General features: G+C 38.3%; 4 protein-coding genes across 5 annotated transcripts in view; 1 reads left to right on the top strand and 3 right to left on the bottom strand.

Moving 5' to 3' along the window:
• The window catches only part of LOC6567871 (proteoglycan Cow), a 43,015-nt gene that overhangs the window by 1,801 nt on the left and 21,649 nt on the right, over window positions 1-19,565 (top strand). The gene's annotated exons all lie outside the window — the stretch shown is intronic.
• Window positions 11,228-12,924, bottom strand: LOC6567872 (aminoacylase-1). Its single transcript, XM_001994279.2, has 4 exons — window positions 12,671-12,924; window positions 12,090-12,581; window positions 11,617-12,034; window positions 11,228-11,555 (listed from the first exon to the last, which is right to left on the bottom strand). The coding sequence occupies exons 1-4, from the start codon at window positions 12,759-12,761 to the stop codon at window positions 11,351-11,353; spliced, it is 1,206 nt and encodes a 401-aa protein (XP_001994315.1). The 5' UTR covers window positions 12,762-12,924; the 3' UTR covers window positions 11,228-11,350.
• On the bottom strand, window positions 14,720-16,282 carry LOC6567873 (aminoacylase-1). The gene is made up of 4 exons (XM_001994280.2): window positions 16,103-16,282; window positions 15,549-16,040; window positions 15,079-15,493; window positions 14,720-15,022 (listed from the first exon to the last, which is right to left on the bottom strand). The coding sequence occupies exons 1-4, from the start codon at window positions 16,191-16,193 to the stop codon at window positions 14,818-14,820; spliced, it is 1,203 nt and encodes a 400-aa protein (XP_001994316.1). The 5' UTR covers window positions 16,194-16,282; the 3' UTR covers window positions 14,720-14,817.
• On the bottom strand, window positions 17,276-19,058 carry LOC6567874 (aminoacylase-1A). The gene is made up of 5 exons (XM_001994281.2): window positions 19,029-19,058; window positions 18,729-18,838; window positions 18,125-18,616; window positions 17,650-18,067; window positions 17,276-17,593 (listed from the first exon to the last, which is right to left on the bottom strand). The coding sequence occupies exons 2-5, from the start codon at window positions 18,817-18,819 to the stop codon at window positions 17,389-17,391; spliced, it is 1,206 nt and encodes a 401-aa protein (XP_001994317.1). The 5' UTR covers window positions 18,820-18,838; window positions 19,029-19,058; the 3' UTR covers window positions 17,276-17,388.

Raw genomic sequence — 19,565 nt, 5'->3', positions numbered from 1 at the left:
ACAATAAGCTTCATAATTATGTAATTAGTATCGATATCTGCTTCAGGTATATTTAATTATTCGAATTATTTATGCAAACAAAATATATAAGCAGGCCCATTAGTAGCCAACGCATTAAACAAACCTTTACTATAATATTTGGGTCAAATTTAGAGTACTGTTTCACAGTTGCTAATGAACAATTTAATACTATATATTTATATTCTTTTACATATAAACTAATGTCTCGAGTGTATTTCAAATTTGAATGTATTTGTCAGCAGAAAGCTTTCTAATTAATATTGATTTTGCATTATTATAGAAATATTTCTTCAAAAAAAGAGTTTTATGTATTGCTTTTATTAGCACTTAGTGATATTAATAACAATCCTTATGATAAGATTTTAATTGCTTATTACAATTTATTGCCATGCTGCGAAAATGCGAGGAGCGTTCATCTTAACTTCGTTCAGCTGCATAAATTTAATTTTGATGGGATTTTGTTGTGTCTTCTTTTTATGGCTAATCGTATAATATCTTTGGTTGCGACATTTTTCCAATGAATTTGATTGTTTACTTTGCAACTTTGCGCTTGCAAGTGCTTAGAGATGGTATAATTTATGTAAAAACTTTTTATAACCAAATTGTTGCCACTCTCCGACGCCGTCTGAGCAACATTGAATCAAATTGAAAAGTTTTCTATTGTCATTGTTGGTGTTGTTCGCTTGTTCCTTGGCCAGTGTCAAAGATTGCCAATTCAAATAGAAGCTTAAGGTATTTAGACAATATGTCTAATCTCGGGGCACATAATTGAGTGTCTTGGACGAACTGTCATTATGAGGGGAAAACGCTTAAGTGACATTTCTGATGCCCATTTGAGCATCAACATTTTGCCTCGAAGCTTTGTTCATTTGTGTGTCAGATCTGATTTCTGTTGATTTATAAGCCACTTACCCAGCCATGCCATAGAAATTCATATTTATATTCAACGGTGATTTGCTTCCGGACCGTCGGAAATACTCAGCTGACCGTCAGCCCATAAAAATATGCAGCAGGAAATTCTTATAAATAACCAGAAATTGTTGCCGTTAATAAAGCATATACTGTGTATATAATTTTTTTGGGTTTAGCTCAGCACATTTATATATGTGAGCAAGTGTAGTTGAGTTATGACATACATATGTAGTCCATTTCCATTATGAATTTGTATCTCGCCTTGCATGCCTTGCATTTGTTACATAAACTATTTATATACAGTATAACAAATTAGCTCAAGTCGAACGGAATCCGCTTGATTGGCTGATATTCTTATTTATTGCCTCAGTTGAGATGAGTTGGATAAATTTCTCTGTCTTCTGACTGTGTGCTTCTATCGATAATCAGACAGACAAACAACCATGCCAAGTGCCATTGGAGCAGAGCACATCGAAATGTCTCCGTGTCTCTCTGCCAATCGTACAAAATGGAACTGCTCATTTCCATCGATTACCAGCAAGCGAAGCGCTGTTTGTCAGCATAAAATAAATCTTTGCATTGTGCATTTCACCAAGTTAAGCGAAAAAAATGTCACTGCAGCATACAATAATAAAATGGGAAATAAAATCTACGGAGAATATTCCAATTGAGGTCATGGCTCGACTGTTCAATGCCCTGCGAGATATGGCTTTCAGATACATTCGGTTCAGTTAATATTGTCTATGACATAAGCACTAGAAATGTGTTATGCTTGAAGTTAAAAATCCCATATCAAATTCTATATCTGGTTGAATAACAAACTATACAAACAATTTAAATATGTAAAATAACTCCGAATGTACAGCTACAACAAATTCCGTATTTAATTTGTTGTCAAAATTGTGACACTTAAAGTATATTTTGGTTCTTTTAACTTTTGCATATTTCATTTAAAATGAACAACAAGCTCCAGTTCATTTAATAAGTGCGTTTCGAGCACAGGATTTTGTATTTAATTTAATTATGAAGCTGTGCATACAATTTTGGCTCAAAGAGCTTAAGCTGCGCATCTTTTAATATTCCATGAGATGTGCAAAATTATAAAATATAATTGTTTACTTCATGCTTCATTTATTAATATACAATGAACAGATAAATCTCTGGCAATTGTTTCATAAATATTCTAATAAAAGCTGCAAAAACCAAATGCATATCAGTATCTCTATATATGTATGCATGCTGATTTTATTTTGCATCAGAAAATAAAATTCGAAATAATAATAGATTGCTTTTATATATATCTTAATAATTGTATATGTACAATTTTATTGCTATCGAAAATCGATTTGTATCGATATTCGCAAATGCTTGCTCAATGGTATACTGGAACTGATATTTCAAATTAGTCTCTAGCTCTTAGATTGAGATTGAATTATTCAAATAGATAGACGAACATGGCTAAATCGATTAAGCTTTTGATGCTGATTAAGAATATATATTTTGTGGGTACGGAGATGCCTCCTTCTGCCTGTTATATTTTTCATGATACCCTTTTGCGTATTTTTAATATATTCAGAGTATAATATATTCTTTGGCATATATATGTAGTAGAGGGCATTATAAGAATGCCAAGTAGATTGCCCAAGGCAGACAGGCTGCTGAGATAACAGTACTTGAGCATCAAATCAGTGCGTAAAATATGCAAAACTTTCTATAAAGGTATGTGTGTATTTCTGCATGTGTGTGTGTGTGTGAGTGTGTGTGTGAGCTATGCATTTACTTCTTTGCACATGTGTAGTTGAGTCTGCACAAATATGTGTGAGCAATAATGTTGTTTTGCATAATTTTGGGTAAGCCTCTCTTAAAGTGGGACATATCAGACACACACACACACAGATACACACTTGTAAATAAAGTAAAAAAAATATATATATATATATATTAAAATGTGTGCAAATTACAGTTTACTCATATCTGACCACGCATACCCCCAACCACACATCCCGCCCACCCACAGATGGTCAGCTTTGTTGTCAATTTCATTTTTATGAGCATACAAAAAGCATATTTTAGTGCAAGTTATGCAATAAAGTTTTATTCTGCCCACTGTTGCATAAATTGCCAACACGTTGTACGAACTTTTCGTAGAACTACCAACTACACGAACAGCTGCATGAGGCATAATGAGGTCTCTACAAGTTGTGCATATGACAGTTTACATATAGTAAGTTGATCTACGCCACAATCGCCTTGCGTTAACAGCTACTTGGTATTTCACGCGCTTGACTAAAGACTGCTCCTGAATTGGGTTTTAGTTTGGTGGCTCGGAGGCAAGTGCGATTCTGTGGCAAGTTGATTTGCGTGATAGGTCGGCAATCCCTTGGCTGGTTTTGCATTTTGCCAGTGAATGTGAATGCGGTTGCCAAAAATAGTGCTGCATGTTGGCAAACTTGCAATTTTCTCATGAACATTTCCCCAAGCAATCCCATGAAGAAAGATCTGATGAAAATATGACTCAAAGCAGACACAACAATTCCTTCTGTAGCTGTGCAACTTATAAGCAAAGTTTACTTACTGTTCTCGTAGCTGTAAATATTTTTACCCTGCATACTTTATGGCCTTGGGTCACGGTTCCGCTGCCTGATTGTTTCTCTATCTCTCTCTCTTTCTGTCTATCAGTATTACAGGCTGAGCGCTGTAGCGCTATCTCGCTTCTTTCATTTCTTGGTGGCTGAAGTCAAAATTTGTACGTACACAGCTACATTAGCGAATTGTTCAGATTTTACTGTGTGTGTGTTAGCCAAATTGCTTGCTCCTTTTGCCAAAAATGTGGCCAAAGCTGTTTATGAAAAATTAAAAGAAACACTACGAATATGCGCAAGCAAAGTAACAACCACAACCACAACCACAAAAGAAAGCGGTGAGAAAGTTGCGGAAGAAAGCTACCGACTGTGCGATACTCTGTTCTTAGCGCAAGTGTTGCTCTCAACAGGTGCTAAAGAGCTTTCTTGATTGAATCGGTAGAATATGCTGGTGTCATATTTTAAACAGTAAAGAAAGTGTTTAATTTATTATAAAATAATGGACAATTTCACGTTTTAATATCGCTCGATTTATTTATTTGTTATATACTCTATCATAGTTGTTTCCTTCTTAATTTTAAATTTGTAGTTTAATTTTTATCTTGTAATTTTATACAATTTATTTCGTAACTTTAATTTGTATTTAGTAAAACCTATTTAGAAATGGGAGAATATTTTTAGCATAATAAAATAAATTAAAAAAATTAATTTAATAAAATATATTTATAAGTATTAAAATATATATATTTAAATATTTTTGTAATTTTATTTATTCATGTAATTAATCATTCTTTTTCATGCAATCAATAAGGATTTCTAAGAAATCCAATTCGATCTGTTCCAACATAGTTGAATTAAAAGAAACAATGAGAAACTACAAAGATAGTAATTGGAGAAAACTTAGTGACTTTAGTGGTAACACTAAGATGTATACTGAATGCTTGATGCCTGTCGACTTTAGCATTTTAGTCGTTTGACACCATTAACAGTTTAAACAGCTGAACAGCGATTCATGTTGGCCGTATTCGCTGAGAAGCACTATTTCTATTGGAGCACTGGGTGGACCTGTTCCCTTTTCGGTTTCTTTTTTGTTTGGGTTAAGCGCATGCAACATTGAAGCCATCTGACTAGGCAGGCTGGCAGGCACACATAGTTGTTTGTATCTAGCAATCTTGTTTGGGGTTCATCTGAAACTTTGTGGTGCTGTCAGTTTCACGTTACGCTTTCATAAATTCGCTGTGTGTGCTCAATAAGACAAATTAGTTTGCAACGCCAACGCAACTTCGATGGCATCAAAAGCAAAACTAAAACAGTTTTTTTTTCCCCCTCTCTCTTTATCTGGGGAGTTGACTGTGTGTGCCACATCTCAAAACTCACACACACAGACACTTAGAAACTCACACACGCATGTTTGTTGGCCACTCAGCGCACAACTTGGGCAAACTCATTTTTCACTTTCGTATTGTTACGTGGCAAGTGGCAAGTGGCAAGGCACCCAAAGCGTACTGCTCGAGCCCTGCTTATATGTATTGTGGACTGCATATGTGTGACTATGTGTGTGTGTTTGTGTGTGTGTGTATGTACCACTTAACTGGTTATGTAAGACGAGCTGTGTGTGCTCGCTTTAACAGCATCTGTATTTACTAAGAAAATTATATAAATTTGACGTTCTGAGACATGTGAAACTGTCAAGATGTGTAAACTTTCTAATTAATAACTGCAATCGGTTGGGCTGTCCTTTTTGAAAGGGTTGTCCTTCGGCCATAAGTGGCAGCAGCTGTCCATCATTCACAAATCGAAGACAATTGCCAGGCAGCGGCAGGGACGTCAATTAATTATGCAACAGATTTGAGCATTTGGAGAGCATTATGCTGGATGGCAGTTAAGCACAAGTCAAACGTGTGATTTGGTCTCATCAGGCGGCAGTTATTTATGAGCCACACTTTGCTGACGGCGATTTGGCTTTGGATAAGACTAAGAACGTCGACAGATATTGCATATTAATTGATTATCTCAGTTACAAGAGACTCATCGAAAAAGTTTCGGCCAACCAAACCGTTGCAAAGTGATTCGCTTGGCTTTCACTGCGTATGCGTAATGTGTCGCATTGGCTGTTAGCGAGTGTGCAAATATGTGTGTGTGTGTGTGTGTGTGTATGCCCGCAGGTCTAAAGTGACGTGCCTCACATCAATTTCCATATACATTACGCATACGCAGCATGAAATATATTTTATGTTGACTTTGTGCTGTGATCAAAATCGTGACAGTATAATTTTTGCAATATTAAATGCCTGACAGCTATTTGCTTTTATAAAGGCAAATTCAGAGCAAAATATGAAAAATAGATAGATATATATATATGTATATATATATATATAATATATGTAAACATCAGTGAAATAAGTCGAATGTGGAACTAAAGTAAACTGGCAGACATAAATATAAGTATATACGTTATATCTATACAGCATATATGGGCATATATGGTTTCGCATGCAATGACACATAAGCCAGAAGTTGTAAAAAGTTCATTAAATATTTTACGAAGTGCTTGGCAGGTGGGCAGTTACAGTGGGAAGGTGATCCGCAAAAATTAAAAGCTGGATATAAGGATTCGGCATTGAGCGCTATACGAGACGACATTGTTGCAGCAACGAGCAGGTCCTTGACTGCTGAGCCACATAAAACTTTTTATAGTCAAGGCATATCTTTCACTCTCTCTCTCTCTCACTCTCTCTGTCTCTGTCCATCTGTCTGTCTGCGGGTGTACGCATTACCATAAATAAATTATAACGCTCCGTATTCGCACAGAGAGTTTACTGCATATATGTGCGATAACTCACACACACACACACACACACACACACACACACACACACACACACACACACACACACAAACTCTATGAGCAGGCTGCTGAGATAATAATAGTTGCCAAGCTTGATGCAAGCGCAGTTGGAGCGCTGAGAAAGCTATAAACTTGCTACAGATACAGGAGAGCGATGGGGGCGAGCGGCTCTAGTAAATGTAAGCTGCACACACGGTGAATGATAATAATTTACAACATAAGAGCAAAACACAATGGAACACTAGGAATACCGAATGAACAACAACAAAAACAACAACAGAAACTAAAAGCAAACCCAAACCCAAACTCAATTTCAGAATGGAACTTTTTATACTTCAGACGGGCGTGTCGAGTGTGCGTTGCATTCAGCCACAAAAATGCTGCATACAAATGATGCAATTAGTTGAGGCAAAACAACTAAAAATTGAGATTGAGGCCAAGGGGAGCATATTAAATGCTCGAGTGCACGAGTGTGTTCTAAGAGCTGAAACTGAAGTTTTAGGCGTTGGCAGCCATCAAAAGCTCAACGAAAATTGCCAACTTAGCAGCAAAGTCTTCTTCTTCAGAAATAGTCAAAAATTTCTGACAAATTGTCAACGAAAGTTTCTTTCGCACAAAACTCCCCAACTGTCGAGTTGTTTTCTGTTTGAAAAGTTTTTTTTTTTTTGCGAAGGGTCGACTGCTGACAAGTTGAAAAACATTATTGCGTTTATGAAATACAAATATATTTGTAAATTGTCAGGGAAGTATGCGCTGCAATGGAAGCGTGTAGTTCACAGCCTACTAAGGAATGATGCCAGACTAAGCGAATTCAAAAAAGACTTTTCAATTGGATTTTGAAGTTGCTCAAGTAGCAATTAGTCATGCACTTAAACTATTTTTGCACTTGAATAAAATCTAGCATTATCTACACTTGTAGAGAACCAAATTTGAGGTGACTTTCATTCGACGTTACTTTTGTATTCAATTGGCAGGTTCATTTGGCATTTTTTCTCCCTTTTTTTATTGCGCTTCTCTTTGCTGACTTACTAAGTTTCAATTAGATGCTCCCGCTCAGAAAATGGCATTGTGCCCAAAACTGCAGCCTCGAAAGCTGATGCTAGAATGTTGGCCAAAGTCTGCGGATAGCCAAAAAACACAAACGACACACACACACAGTCGCATACAGATATACACTCAGCGGCAGGCAAATAGCCCAAAATTCATATTGGTCTAAAAGGAAAGAATGAAATGAACGAAGAAACATTTGCTACGCTATATATGTGTATGCAAACAGTTTATTAATATGTATGTATACATGTATGTGTTTATGTATATATAAAAATATATATCTATACGATGGCATAGGGCATAAAATGCCAACGAACGGAAATGAAATTGCAATTGCTGAGCCATGCAGACGACACGGAGTCGCGACGCGCTGATGCAGAACGCGCTGAGAGAGCAATTCTCGGGTAGTGGGTTGTACTGTACTGAATGGGTGGTGGGTGGTGGGTGGTGATGGTTTCGTATTGGATTGTTGCCACGGTTTGCCATTCGCGATTGCTTATTGAAATTTTGCATTTATGCGAGTGTGTGTGTGTGTGTGTGTGTGTGTGTGTGTATGTGTCTTTTTTGGCAGCAATTCTATTTCCGCTACGTTCTTATTTTGCGCCTCGGCATATGCAATACATTTTTGGCACTCAGCTGCTGCAACAACTTCAAAGCAACGGCATTCTAAGGGGCCACTTTCCACTTTCTTGTGACCCCCTGACAGTGTTAAGAAAATAGTCCCTCAATGCTGTCTCTCTCCCAGCGCTCTAAACGCCACGCACACACCCGTATACACACACACACACACACACACACTGAGGCAGAAGTTCAGCAATGCTCATTAGTTGAGCGGCAGAAACGTTAAGAGCAGAGAAATTGTGCACTCTGGTGCTAAACAAGTTAATTAGTTGCCTTTTGCTCGTTTTTGGTGGCTCTAGCTGGGACATTTATGTGGCTCACCATGGGTTAAGAGCACTCCATGAGCATTTGTATGTGTGTGCCAAAGAATATTATGTGTGTGTGTTTGTATGTGTGTGTGGCTTAGAGTTTATCTTAATGACAAAATAAATTATTTACCACACACACACATACACACACATACGCACACTTCAATTGACTCTATTTACCACGAGTTAAAAGCCGCGCAGCTGTATGTGTGTGTGTGGGGGTGGTAGTCTTGCTTTAATGCCACTTTTTACACGCGGATATTACTTATGTTTAATATCAGCTCACAGTTGGTAAATAGACAGAGCCAGGCGGGCATAATCCGTGCGCAGCACACACAACGGGGCAGAGGCAGGCAGGATGTTATATGCGTGTCTGTTGATCCTTGACGGTAATAGAAAAAATCTAAAAAATAAACTACATAAACATGATAGCTGTGCAAGGGAATGTATTATGAGACAGAGTGCAAGCAGAGTACATTTGCAAATTTAATGAGCGCTTCACTTTGATTTAATTTAATATCATAAATAATTGATAAATTTCCCATAAGCAACAAACTGCTGCATAAGACTAAGCCTGGCATGAAAGGTCATTTAAAACTAGAGCAGTCCCTTTAGTGAATCAGTGAATCGAATAAAGATTTGTATTTTATTTATACAATTTTCAAAGCTTAGTCCAATGAAGGCTAAAAGTGTAAAGTGTAAATCAGCATTAATCGTTCAGTTGATTTAGTCATATCCATCTTCCGTCTAAATGAATTTAGAATAAGCTGTCATATGCCGTAGTTTATTTATCGATAACTTTCCTGGTTTCGCCATACAATTCGATTTCCGATTGCGATTAATGATATAATCGTTTCAATTGAAAAATTTAGCTTCATACAATTTATAAATTGTCTGAACTTAATGGAGATTTGATAAGAAGAACAAATATTTTTGGGTATATGCATTTGTACCCTAAATAAAAGATAAACAAATACAAAGCATCTCCAAGAAAAACGCTTAATTTAGCATTAAAGATGTGTGAAAAAGACGATGATGAATGTGCTTGGTATTCTGGGACGTCTAAGAAACGAACAAACAAATATTTAAAATGTTTTTAAGGACTAAAGATGTAGCACATTTGACCTGATATTTAAGCCACTGTGCGTCTGCGTTGGCAGTAGATAAGTGCGGGTTTCAATTACCTACAACGACACTTCAATTGCATGGGCGTCACATAAAAACAGTTTGTTGCCCGAAACAATGGCACGCAGCGAGCCAGTTGTGCCAAGATGATGGCTTGATGCTCGTTTAATCTTAGATTTTAATTGCATGGCTATAACGTTGGCCCTGAAGACGGGGCGCCTCGGTTGGAGGCTCGGCCGCAGCCGTTGCAAGTAAATTGAATTTAATTACAACATGTTCTGCTTTTCATTTTGATTGCTGAATTAATTTGAATACGTCATAAACTTCGAGGGAGCCATAAAAATTTCATGGCTGGTGAAATGCAAATGCCTCGACTAAGCGATATCAAGCATTAAAGAGTGCAAACTTTTCTGCTTGCACTAATTAGCGTGAGTGGGGCATTAAAATTGCTATGCCGCTGGCGAAGCAGGCTCTCGCCGCTTAAAGTTGTGCACCTAAAAGTGTGCCACAAAGAAATTAAAATTGAAATGTAAAACTTGCCAAAGTTTTCACACACACAAACACACACGTAAATTTAAAATGCAAAGCGAAACTCGCAAAAAAATGGAATTTCAAGTTGGTCCGGGCCAGGTGGGATTGCACCAAAGTTGCCAGAAAAAACTTGCAGTAATAAGTGCACTTGGCAACAACCTGACGATGGCAAGTAGTGGGCAAAGGGTGCGAGGCAGAATAAGGCAAGCGCTCTGCCAGCTCATTAAAAGTAAAAATGATATGCATTAAGTTGGCCAACCATAACGACAACACTAAAGCACTGAAACTGCAGTCATTAGGCCAAAACTTATAGCCATCTTATTCAACCTCTCTCTCTCTCTCTCTTTCTCTGGGCTAATGGTCAATGCTAATTGCGTAGAATTCATTTGGAATGCATGCCACACCTGCCACAGGTCAATGGAGAATGTCACTGTTTGCCACATAAATTGTCATAATTGTTTGTCAGGGCGCCCGATCACGCGGCATAAGCCCTCTCAGCATTCCCAAAGTATCAATGCATATTTCATTGGCTGACACATGCATTAACGTGTTCGAGCCACAGTTGCTGCTTCTGCTGCTGCTGCTGCTGCTCTGAATAAAAGCACAATTGGGATTGCAGAGGGATGTAAGAGGGTAGCGGACATTTGAGCATTATTCATTCAGCGCTACAGCATAATTTATGTGCTCGCATAGCCCCACATGCCTGACATTCCAATCGCTTTTACGCTCAGCCTGACAATTTGCTGTCACAGGCATTTAAGGTTCCGCCGCATCGTGTTGTGCGTTGAGAACTGCTTTAACATTTATTCCGTTGACTATAGCAGAGAAAACGTTGTGTTGCCATGTCCGACGACCCTTTCACAAAATTGCTGCTGTCAAATCGCTGTCAACATTTACTGTGCCGCACAACATGTCGCATGCTTCATGTGCATGCTGTTATTTTCCACTTAAAAATCAAATAATTTAACACTATTCGATAACTATGTATGTGTGTGTGCGTGTGTGTATAGGTTGAACATTGGTACTGGCCTAGCATAGGTTTCATGCGCTTAACCAATATATCAATTGATAAACTGATAATGGGCCCAAAATGAACATAGCACAATTATGCGATGACTCATCTGAAATTTGCTACTGATTTAGTTTGCCGGCCTACATGATTCAATCGAATTTTATTGGCATTACTCAAATTTGTGTTAAGCCAAAATATTTCAAGTGCTTCAATCACTCTGTATTTAATCATAATCATTTAATGTTCAAATATGTCTTCACCCATTCTTGGATACGGCAATACAAAACGCAAAATGCAGGAAAAATCAAATAACTTATATAACTTAATGAACTTAATGACGTCAGACGTCGGCAACAGCTGCAATTAGTTTTGTATAGACCTCAATACCATGCAAATAGGTATTCGCACGAATATATTCATCGTGATCGTGCAACAAAATGGGCGTGTTATTCATGGGCGAGAAACCAAGGGCAGGAATTCCCACGGAACGCAAGAAGCGGCTGTCTGTGCCGCCAGGACAGACATGGGCGCGGAATTTCAGATTTCTGTCAAGTGAGGATAAAGTTTACCAATCACATTCACTAGCAGTGTAATGAGCATACTCACAGTTCATTCAATGCCTTCTCAAAAGCCAACCAGTAGGGATTGGATGCATCAACCTTTGTGGGCGGCACATATTCATCCTTTTGTTCGAATATAATCTCAATGCCACCGCCAGCCTGCTCGCACCAGTCACGTATCTGCTGCTCAAATGCCACCAAATCCACGTCGATGGCAATGCGCAGATCGAAGACCACTTCCAGCATTGAAGGTACCACATTGCTCTGCACACCACCGCTCAATCTCGTCAGATTCACTGTGGTCACGTCACCAAAGAAGAGACTTTTATCATTTTTTAGTTTTTGCACCTGCGTTTCACGGAATGTCATCATTTTGTTCACCACGAAATGTAGCTTCTCGCCGGCGGTGTTGGGCAATAGAATGGAACCATGACCAGCAGTACCGCTGAACTTGAATCGTATATCTACAAGCGGGATATTTAGTATACTGCAGTGAGTCGTGTTCTCAGTCAGACTTACGCCATGCTGTACGCTCTGCGTAATAGACATAATAGCCGTCATCCAAACTGGAGGAGCCCTCGTCCAAGCTTAAGCCTATGTTCAGGCTCTTAAAGTAATCTCCCTTAATAAATTCGCGCATTCCACAATATCCACCAACCTCCTCATCGGGCACAAAGGTCACATAAATGGTTCGCTTTGGCTGATAGCCTTTGGCCTTCAGAGCGCGAATAGCTGCCAGATATTGAGCACCCACACACTTCATGTCCTGCGTGCCACGCGCATAAATGCGTCCCTCGTCATCCATATCGGCACTGAAGGGATCGTGTGACCATTTCTCCGGGAAGACTGGTACAACATCCGTGTGAGAGTTCAGAACAATACCGGGGAGTTTAGGTTGCTTGCCCAGCCATTTCATTATGACCACGGGATTGTCTTTGTTGACAGGATATTCGACATCAACCAGCAGATCCAAACTGGCTGCCTGACGTTTCAAGAAAGCCACACAATCAGCTGCAAAAGAATCAGGTTATTTTTAATCCAAATCTATGGAATTTTTAGGATTTGGCTAATCAAGATTTTTGCAATCTTGCAAAACTTACTGTAATCAATGTTTGGGTGCACGGTTGGAATTCGCAAGTATTCACGGAAGATTTTAATTTCCTCATTATTTTCCCACTCAGCTTTGCTCATTTTGCTTGCGATTTGTTTATAACACTAAACAAAATATGTTTTCTAAACAAAATTTGATTGTAAGTATTCGCTATAAATAATTCGGATCTTTTGATAAACAGCTGCCCACAGATGGCTAACAAAATAAAATGCTTCTGAACGGTTCCAGCGGTAGCCAACGACTGTTTGGCATTGTTATCGCGCAAAACATTTATATATGAAATGCTACCATCCATCATAGACTTTTTTCATTAACAACGTGTCTACTTTTATCAAATATTTATAACTAAGTCACCAATTCTTATCAGTGTTATGTGGAATTTACTAATGACCTTTAAACACAACATATTGGGTCTAATTGAAATAATGGGACAAATGTCTAGTTTCATTCACTTACAGTTTTTCGGTTACCATCGCCCTGCTTGAAGTAATGCTTAAATAAGATTTATCTTCTGCTCCTTTAATTGTAGATTTAGTTTTTTCGCCACATAGAATCCAAAAAATGTATATGACACGCGCAACACGATAAAGTGTATATATTGTTTAACACGTACACCTTTTCTCTACATAAATACATATCTTTTTATAAACTGTATCTATTATATTATCTCTTATCTTGCTTTTACTCATAAAACGTCAAATATCTTGTAATGTTTTCTTTTCAAATGCAAAGGGGTATTATGAAGGTACCATATTCTAGCCCATAAAGAATATATATTAAATGTATAATTGATCAGAACAATAAGCCAAGTTGATTTATTTATTTGCGTCTGTATGAACAATCTCAGAGACTATAAGAGCTAGAGAGCTCCCCGAAGAGGGCCCATGCTTGCACATTAGTAATAGCTGGAATGACCGTCTTCTAAACTTCATAACCATACAGATAAAGATCTGCAGGTATATATTCATCGGGACCATTTACCAGCATGGGCAGACTCTTAATCGGCGAGAAACCCAAAGTTGCAACTCCAACTGGGCGAAAGAAGCGATTGTCTGTACTGCCAGGACAGACTACTGTGGGTAATTTCAAGTTTCTGCTGGATGGGAAGAACGTTTGCAATCAACATGAATAACATTCTCAGTATGAGTACACTCACAGAATTTGCAAAACGGATTTGATTCATCAATCCTTGTCCCCGTTACATATTCATCTTTGCGCTTAAGCCTCCTCACACTGGGTATGAACTTGCTTATCAAAGGCTCCACATCGATATCAAAGCTTATGTCAAATGAACCACATTGCTATGCACACTACCACAATGCTCGGATCTGCGGTTAGCCTTTTTACCTAAGATGGTCGGTATTCCACCAACTTATTTACAAGATAGTTGAGCTTCTACTTCTGAAGGGTTTTTATTTCCCACGTTTCCGCGTAAACAGGCACCACCATATGGGAGTTCAGTATGCTTGATCAAGGATATGTAAGCCTTTGGGGTGCTTAAGCTAGCTGTTCTATCTTAATTTGAATGCCGTTCATAAGAAATATTAAATATAAAAGTGATTCACTTATTTTAAAGTAGCCAATTGAAATTCATCTCTAATTTGTAGCGTGACGAATATTCACATCGATAGCGAAAACCACCTACATAATCTAATCTTCTTAGATGATGTGATAAATGTTACCTGGCATAACTTTCTCAATCTCTTCAACATAAAAATGTATAAAACAGCTTTGATGTGTTTTCATACCCAACAAAAAAAAGGGATTATCGAGTGTGAACCAAACCCGATTTCAATTGCAAAGCTAATACACGTTAGTAAGCAAATAAATTTAAGTATATAGGAAGACTTCTAGACAAACCTAGTTTGTTTTTATCTTTATTGGTTATTGGTTATTCGTTTTTTTTTTTTTTTAATTTTGCTTCTATGTGTATCTTATCAGCGTGATTAATGTGGTTGCAAATTAGGCCATAATCAGATTCATTGTTTCCGTTTCCATTTCTTAGGCATACTTAATAAAACAATTATATACATATACATGTGGACAAGGTGATTTATTTATCTCATGGAAAATCATACATATAATAATCACATTGCTCAAATATAAAACAGATCAATAATATTTATGTTATTACCCTTAGACATTGGCAACAGCGGCAATCAGTTTCTTGTAAATTTCAATACCCTGCAGATAGGTTTCTGCCCGCAGGTATTCATCGTGGTCGTGTAATAAAATGGGCGTATTGTTAATAGGTGAGAAACCCAATGCCGGAATACCAACATGTCGAACGTAGCGGCTGTCAGTGGCACCTGGGAAAACCCGTTGACGAGTCTTCAGACCACTACAATGATGAATATAATTTAACTATTTGTTTATTATTGATAGCTTCTAACTTACAGTTCATCGAGAGCTTGCTTAAAGGCCACCCAATATGAATTTGAGGGATCGATTTTGGTCGGAGCTACGTAAGGTTCCTTCCACTCGAAATCTAGTTCAATACCACCTCCAGCCTCTTCGCACCAATCGCGAATTTGCTTCTCGAAGGCGGCTACATCCACAGTTATGGCAACTCGAATATCAAAGACCACCTCCAGCAAGGGTGGTACCACATTGCTCTGCACACCCCCTTTCAATTGGGTGACATTAACTGTGGTTACATCTCCAATGTCAATGGTGGGGTCTTCCAGTCGCTTCACCTGTGATGCACGGTACTCCATCATCTTATTTAGAATGTAGTTGAATTTCTCGCCTGCAGTATTCTCTAGCAGAAGGGATCCATGGCCAGCAGTGCCACTGATCTTAAATCTAAGAGCTGAAAGAACATAATTCGTAAAGTTGCCTCGCATCACACGCTACAAGGCACTTACCCCACAGAGTCCGCTCGGCATAGTAAACGGAGAAGGTTTCATTCTCGCTGGCAATGCCCTCGTCAAAGCTAAATCCAACATTCATTTTCGTAAAGTATTCACTTTGGACCAGCAGTTTCAAACCCGGAATAATGCCTGCTTCTTCATCAGGTACAAAGGTGAGATACACCGTACGTTTTGGCTGGAAGCCACTGGCTTTGAGGAAGCGAATGGCTCCAAGATATTGAGTTCCAACACACTTCATGTCCTGTGAGCCACGAGCATAAATGCGACCTTCGTTATCTAGATCGGCGCTGAAAGGTTTGTGAGTCCACTTGCTTGGAAATACGGGCACAACATCCATGTGGGAATTTAAAAGAATGGAAGGCAGTCCAGGTTGTTTGCCAAGCCATTTCATAACAACAACGGGGTTCAACCCGTTTTGGGGATAAACCACTTCCACGGGAAGATCCAAACTACTTGCCTGACGTTTCAAGAAATCCACACAAGCGGCTGTAAAACATAAATTTATTTGTATATTAATTATGAGCATTTATTATCACTGCAAAACTGACTGTAATCGATATTTGGATGAACCGAAGGAATTCGCAGATATTCACGAAAGATTTGAATTTCTTCATCGTTTTCCCAACGAGTTGTGCTCATTTTAAAAAGTCCTTTGTTTATTTGTCAATTAAGACTTTGTGTACAGAAACAGAACGTTCTACGTGCTTGAATGGTGCTTTAAGTCTGCTAAAATATCATAGTTCACTTATTGTTTAAATAGCTAATGCGAAAGTCGATTGTAAGAAAACATTTCAGTGCTGTTGTGGTTAATTTTACATTGTTCCAATTTCACAAAATATTAATGTGGTTTTGCATGTTATCTAAAAGTCCATTGTGCTTATTTATCAAAACAATATATCTTGGTGAGGTTAAAGTGCATGTTTTTGTTAATAAAAGCATTTGTTTCAAATTATATTTATGGTTTCTGACGTGTCTGGCTTTCATATATTGTATGGAAGGGTATAACAAAGTTAAGCAAATGATTAAATACGCCTCAACCAGTTTCATTTAGATTAGATGTAGTCACATAGATTTATAATTATGTAATAAAGCACTCAAGTAATATATATACATATATATGTATATATATATATATATCTCGATTTCCGACAGCAATAAATGCCACAATTTTAAAAGCAGATGCTTCATATTAATACATAATGTGCATATGCAAATTATTTCATCAATAAACAGCTGGGTTCAGGGTGTATCGTAGTCGATTTGTTTAATTTATATTTCATATTTTTAGCTTAAGGGTGAATCTGACCACAAATACAGATGGGTCTATTGTTCTTAGAAGATTATAGACTGTATATCGCACAAGCGAATTGGAAATTGTTTGCTGGACTTATTCATTCATTTGAAGAAAAATACCTTTTTTAGAAGGTTGATTACTTATACATCTCTAACGAATGGTGTTCTCCATGCCTAATTTTAAAAGATAAGATAACACTTTTCCAAAACTGGTTGTTTATAATAATCGTGAAGCATGATTGACCATCAAAATTAGTTTCGTGGTAAAAATACATATTTGTTTGGGAATGAAATTGATTTTTATTGATTTATAGCTTTAATCAACTGTCTAGATAAACAATTGAGATAACATTGCAACGTTATCGTCGTACTAAAAATTTGAAATGTACATATATTATTATATATACGAATAAAAGAGCTAGAAAATGTTCAGTTTAAATTCGTGCGTTGAAACTATATTCAAAGACAGTCTTTTTTAATGTGCGCAGTCAAATGGAATGGAAAATGCAGTCAGCAATAGTCGTCCGTAATCTTTCTCCGTTTAGACATTGGCAACAGCAGCGATGAGTTTCTTGTAGACCCCAATGCCGTGCAGATAGGTATCCGAACGCAGATATTCGTCGTGATCATGCAGCAGTAATGGGGTATTGTTGATTGGCGAAAATCCCAAGGCAGGGATTCCCTCATGTCGAATATAGCGACTGTCTGTTGCGCCCGGGAACACACGGAAACGAGTCTTAAGACCTCTGTAAGTACAATATAAAGGTTACAGACACCACTTTGACAAATCAGTTAAACTTACAGTTCGTCTAAGGCATTTTTAAATGCCACCCAATAGAGATTCGACGAGTCCATCTTAGTCGGCTCAACAAAGGGGTTTTGCATCTCAAAGTCGAGTTCAATTCCGCCTCCAGCCTCTTCGCACCAATCGCGAATTTGCTTCTCGAAGGCGACCACATCCACAGTTATGGCAACTCGAATATCAAAGACCACCTCAAGCAAGGGTGGTACCACATTGCTCTGCACACCTCCACTCAGTTTTGTGAGATTAACGGTAGTTACATCTCCAATGTCAATGGTTGAGTCCTCAGCTAGTCGTTTCACCTGTGACGCACGGAACTCCATCATCTTATTGACAATGTAGTGCAGCTTTTCGCCTGCAGTTTTTGGTAACAACAGGGAACCGTGACCAGCAGTGCCCGTGATCTTGAATTTTAGATCTAGAAGAACATTGATTGTGAGTCTTTATATTATAGAATGCAGTGCATGCAACTTACGCCATAGAGTCCGCTCAGCATAGTAAACGGAGTAGGTTTCATTCTCACTGGCAATGCCTTCGTCAAAGCTGAATCCAACATTCAGTTTCTTGAAGTAATCACCCTTGACCAACTCGCGCATGCCAAGAACACCTCCAACTTCTTCGTCCGGCACATAGGTAAGGTAAATAGTACGCTTTGGCTGGAAGCCACTGGCCTTAAGGGCGCGAACGGCTCCAAGGTATTGAGTTCCAACGCACTTCATGTCCTGCGAGCCTCTTGCGAAAATTCGACCTTCGTCATCCATATCGGCACTGAAGGGTTCATGAGTCCATTTATCCGGGAAGACGGGCACAACATCCGTATGAGAGTTCAGAATAATGGATGGCAGCTCTGGCTGCTTTCCCAGCCATTTCATTACCACGACGGGATTGGATTCGTTCGCAGGATACAGAACATCTACGGGCAGTTCGAGGCTGGCTGCCTGACGTTTCAAGAATTCCACGCATGCGGCTGTAAAACACAGAAAGTTTATCTTTATGTGATCAACCTCTGCTTATCAAAGTCATTGCTTATCGCACGGTCATATAAATTTAAACCGATATTTACACTCTCACATGCTTACTGTAATCTACATTTGGATGCATCGTTGGCATCCGCAGATATTCACGGAAGATTTTAATTTCCTCATTGTTTTCCCACTCGGACTTGCTCATTTTGATTTGATTCTGTATTCTAGATATAAAAACAAAATAGATGCATATAAAACCGTGTGCAATATGAATAATTTCAAATCTTTAATAATTGAATGTAGATGCACTTTAGATGTGCAAATTTTCAAAAGTACGATTATTTAAAGGTGATTTGATTATTGACAAACAGCTGACTCTTGAGCGGGATCAGCTGTTAACAGTTTCCGTCAAACCTTCTCAACACTGGCAGCGATCGTCTCCGACTGTTACAGTTGAAGCGTGCAACTCGTTTAAATATGCTGATATTATCTCGTTACTGAGGTTTTCGCAGCTTATCAACATTGTAAAGCAGGCAGTTTATGGTTTGCTTATAGTTTGCTAGCTGTTTATCAGCAGCGTTTATTTAGTGTTAATCTATGAATTGACTTTACTGGCCTGTTTATTTTCAGTTTTTAAAAGAGTGTATAAATATGAATATACTCGAAAATGCTGCCGCAGTAATTGCAGCGACGCTTTCTATTTTCGCTGTGGTCCAATATTCGCCCGTGCGCAACTAGCTGTGGTTTAGTATTAAATTTATATTGTACATTCCGCTTGGATTCCTAATCTGCGATGCAACACAAATACTAACGCAAACACACACAAAATATCTAGTGGAAAAGTGTGGCATGTAAACAAGTTGCTTTTATTCCTGCTGTTGATGTTGCTGCTACAGATGCTGATAGTAGCAGTAATGTTGTTGTTGCTACTGTGCCAAGCATTTCGAAGCA

Source organism: Drosophila grimshawi, unplaced genomic scaffold (genome assembly GCF_018153295.1).
Source record: "Drosophila grimshawi isolate 15287-2541.00 unplaced genomic scaffold, ASM1815329v1 contig_311, whole genome shotgun sequence".
Lineage (NCBI taxonomy): Eukaryota > Metazoa > Arthropoda > Insecta > Diptera > Drosophilidae > Drosophila > Drosophila grimshawi.
Note: the sequence above shows the minus strand (reverse complement) of the source record. Positions and strands in the feature narration are given on the sequence as shown.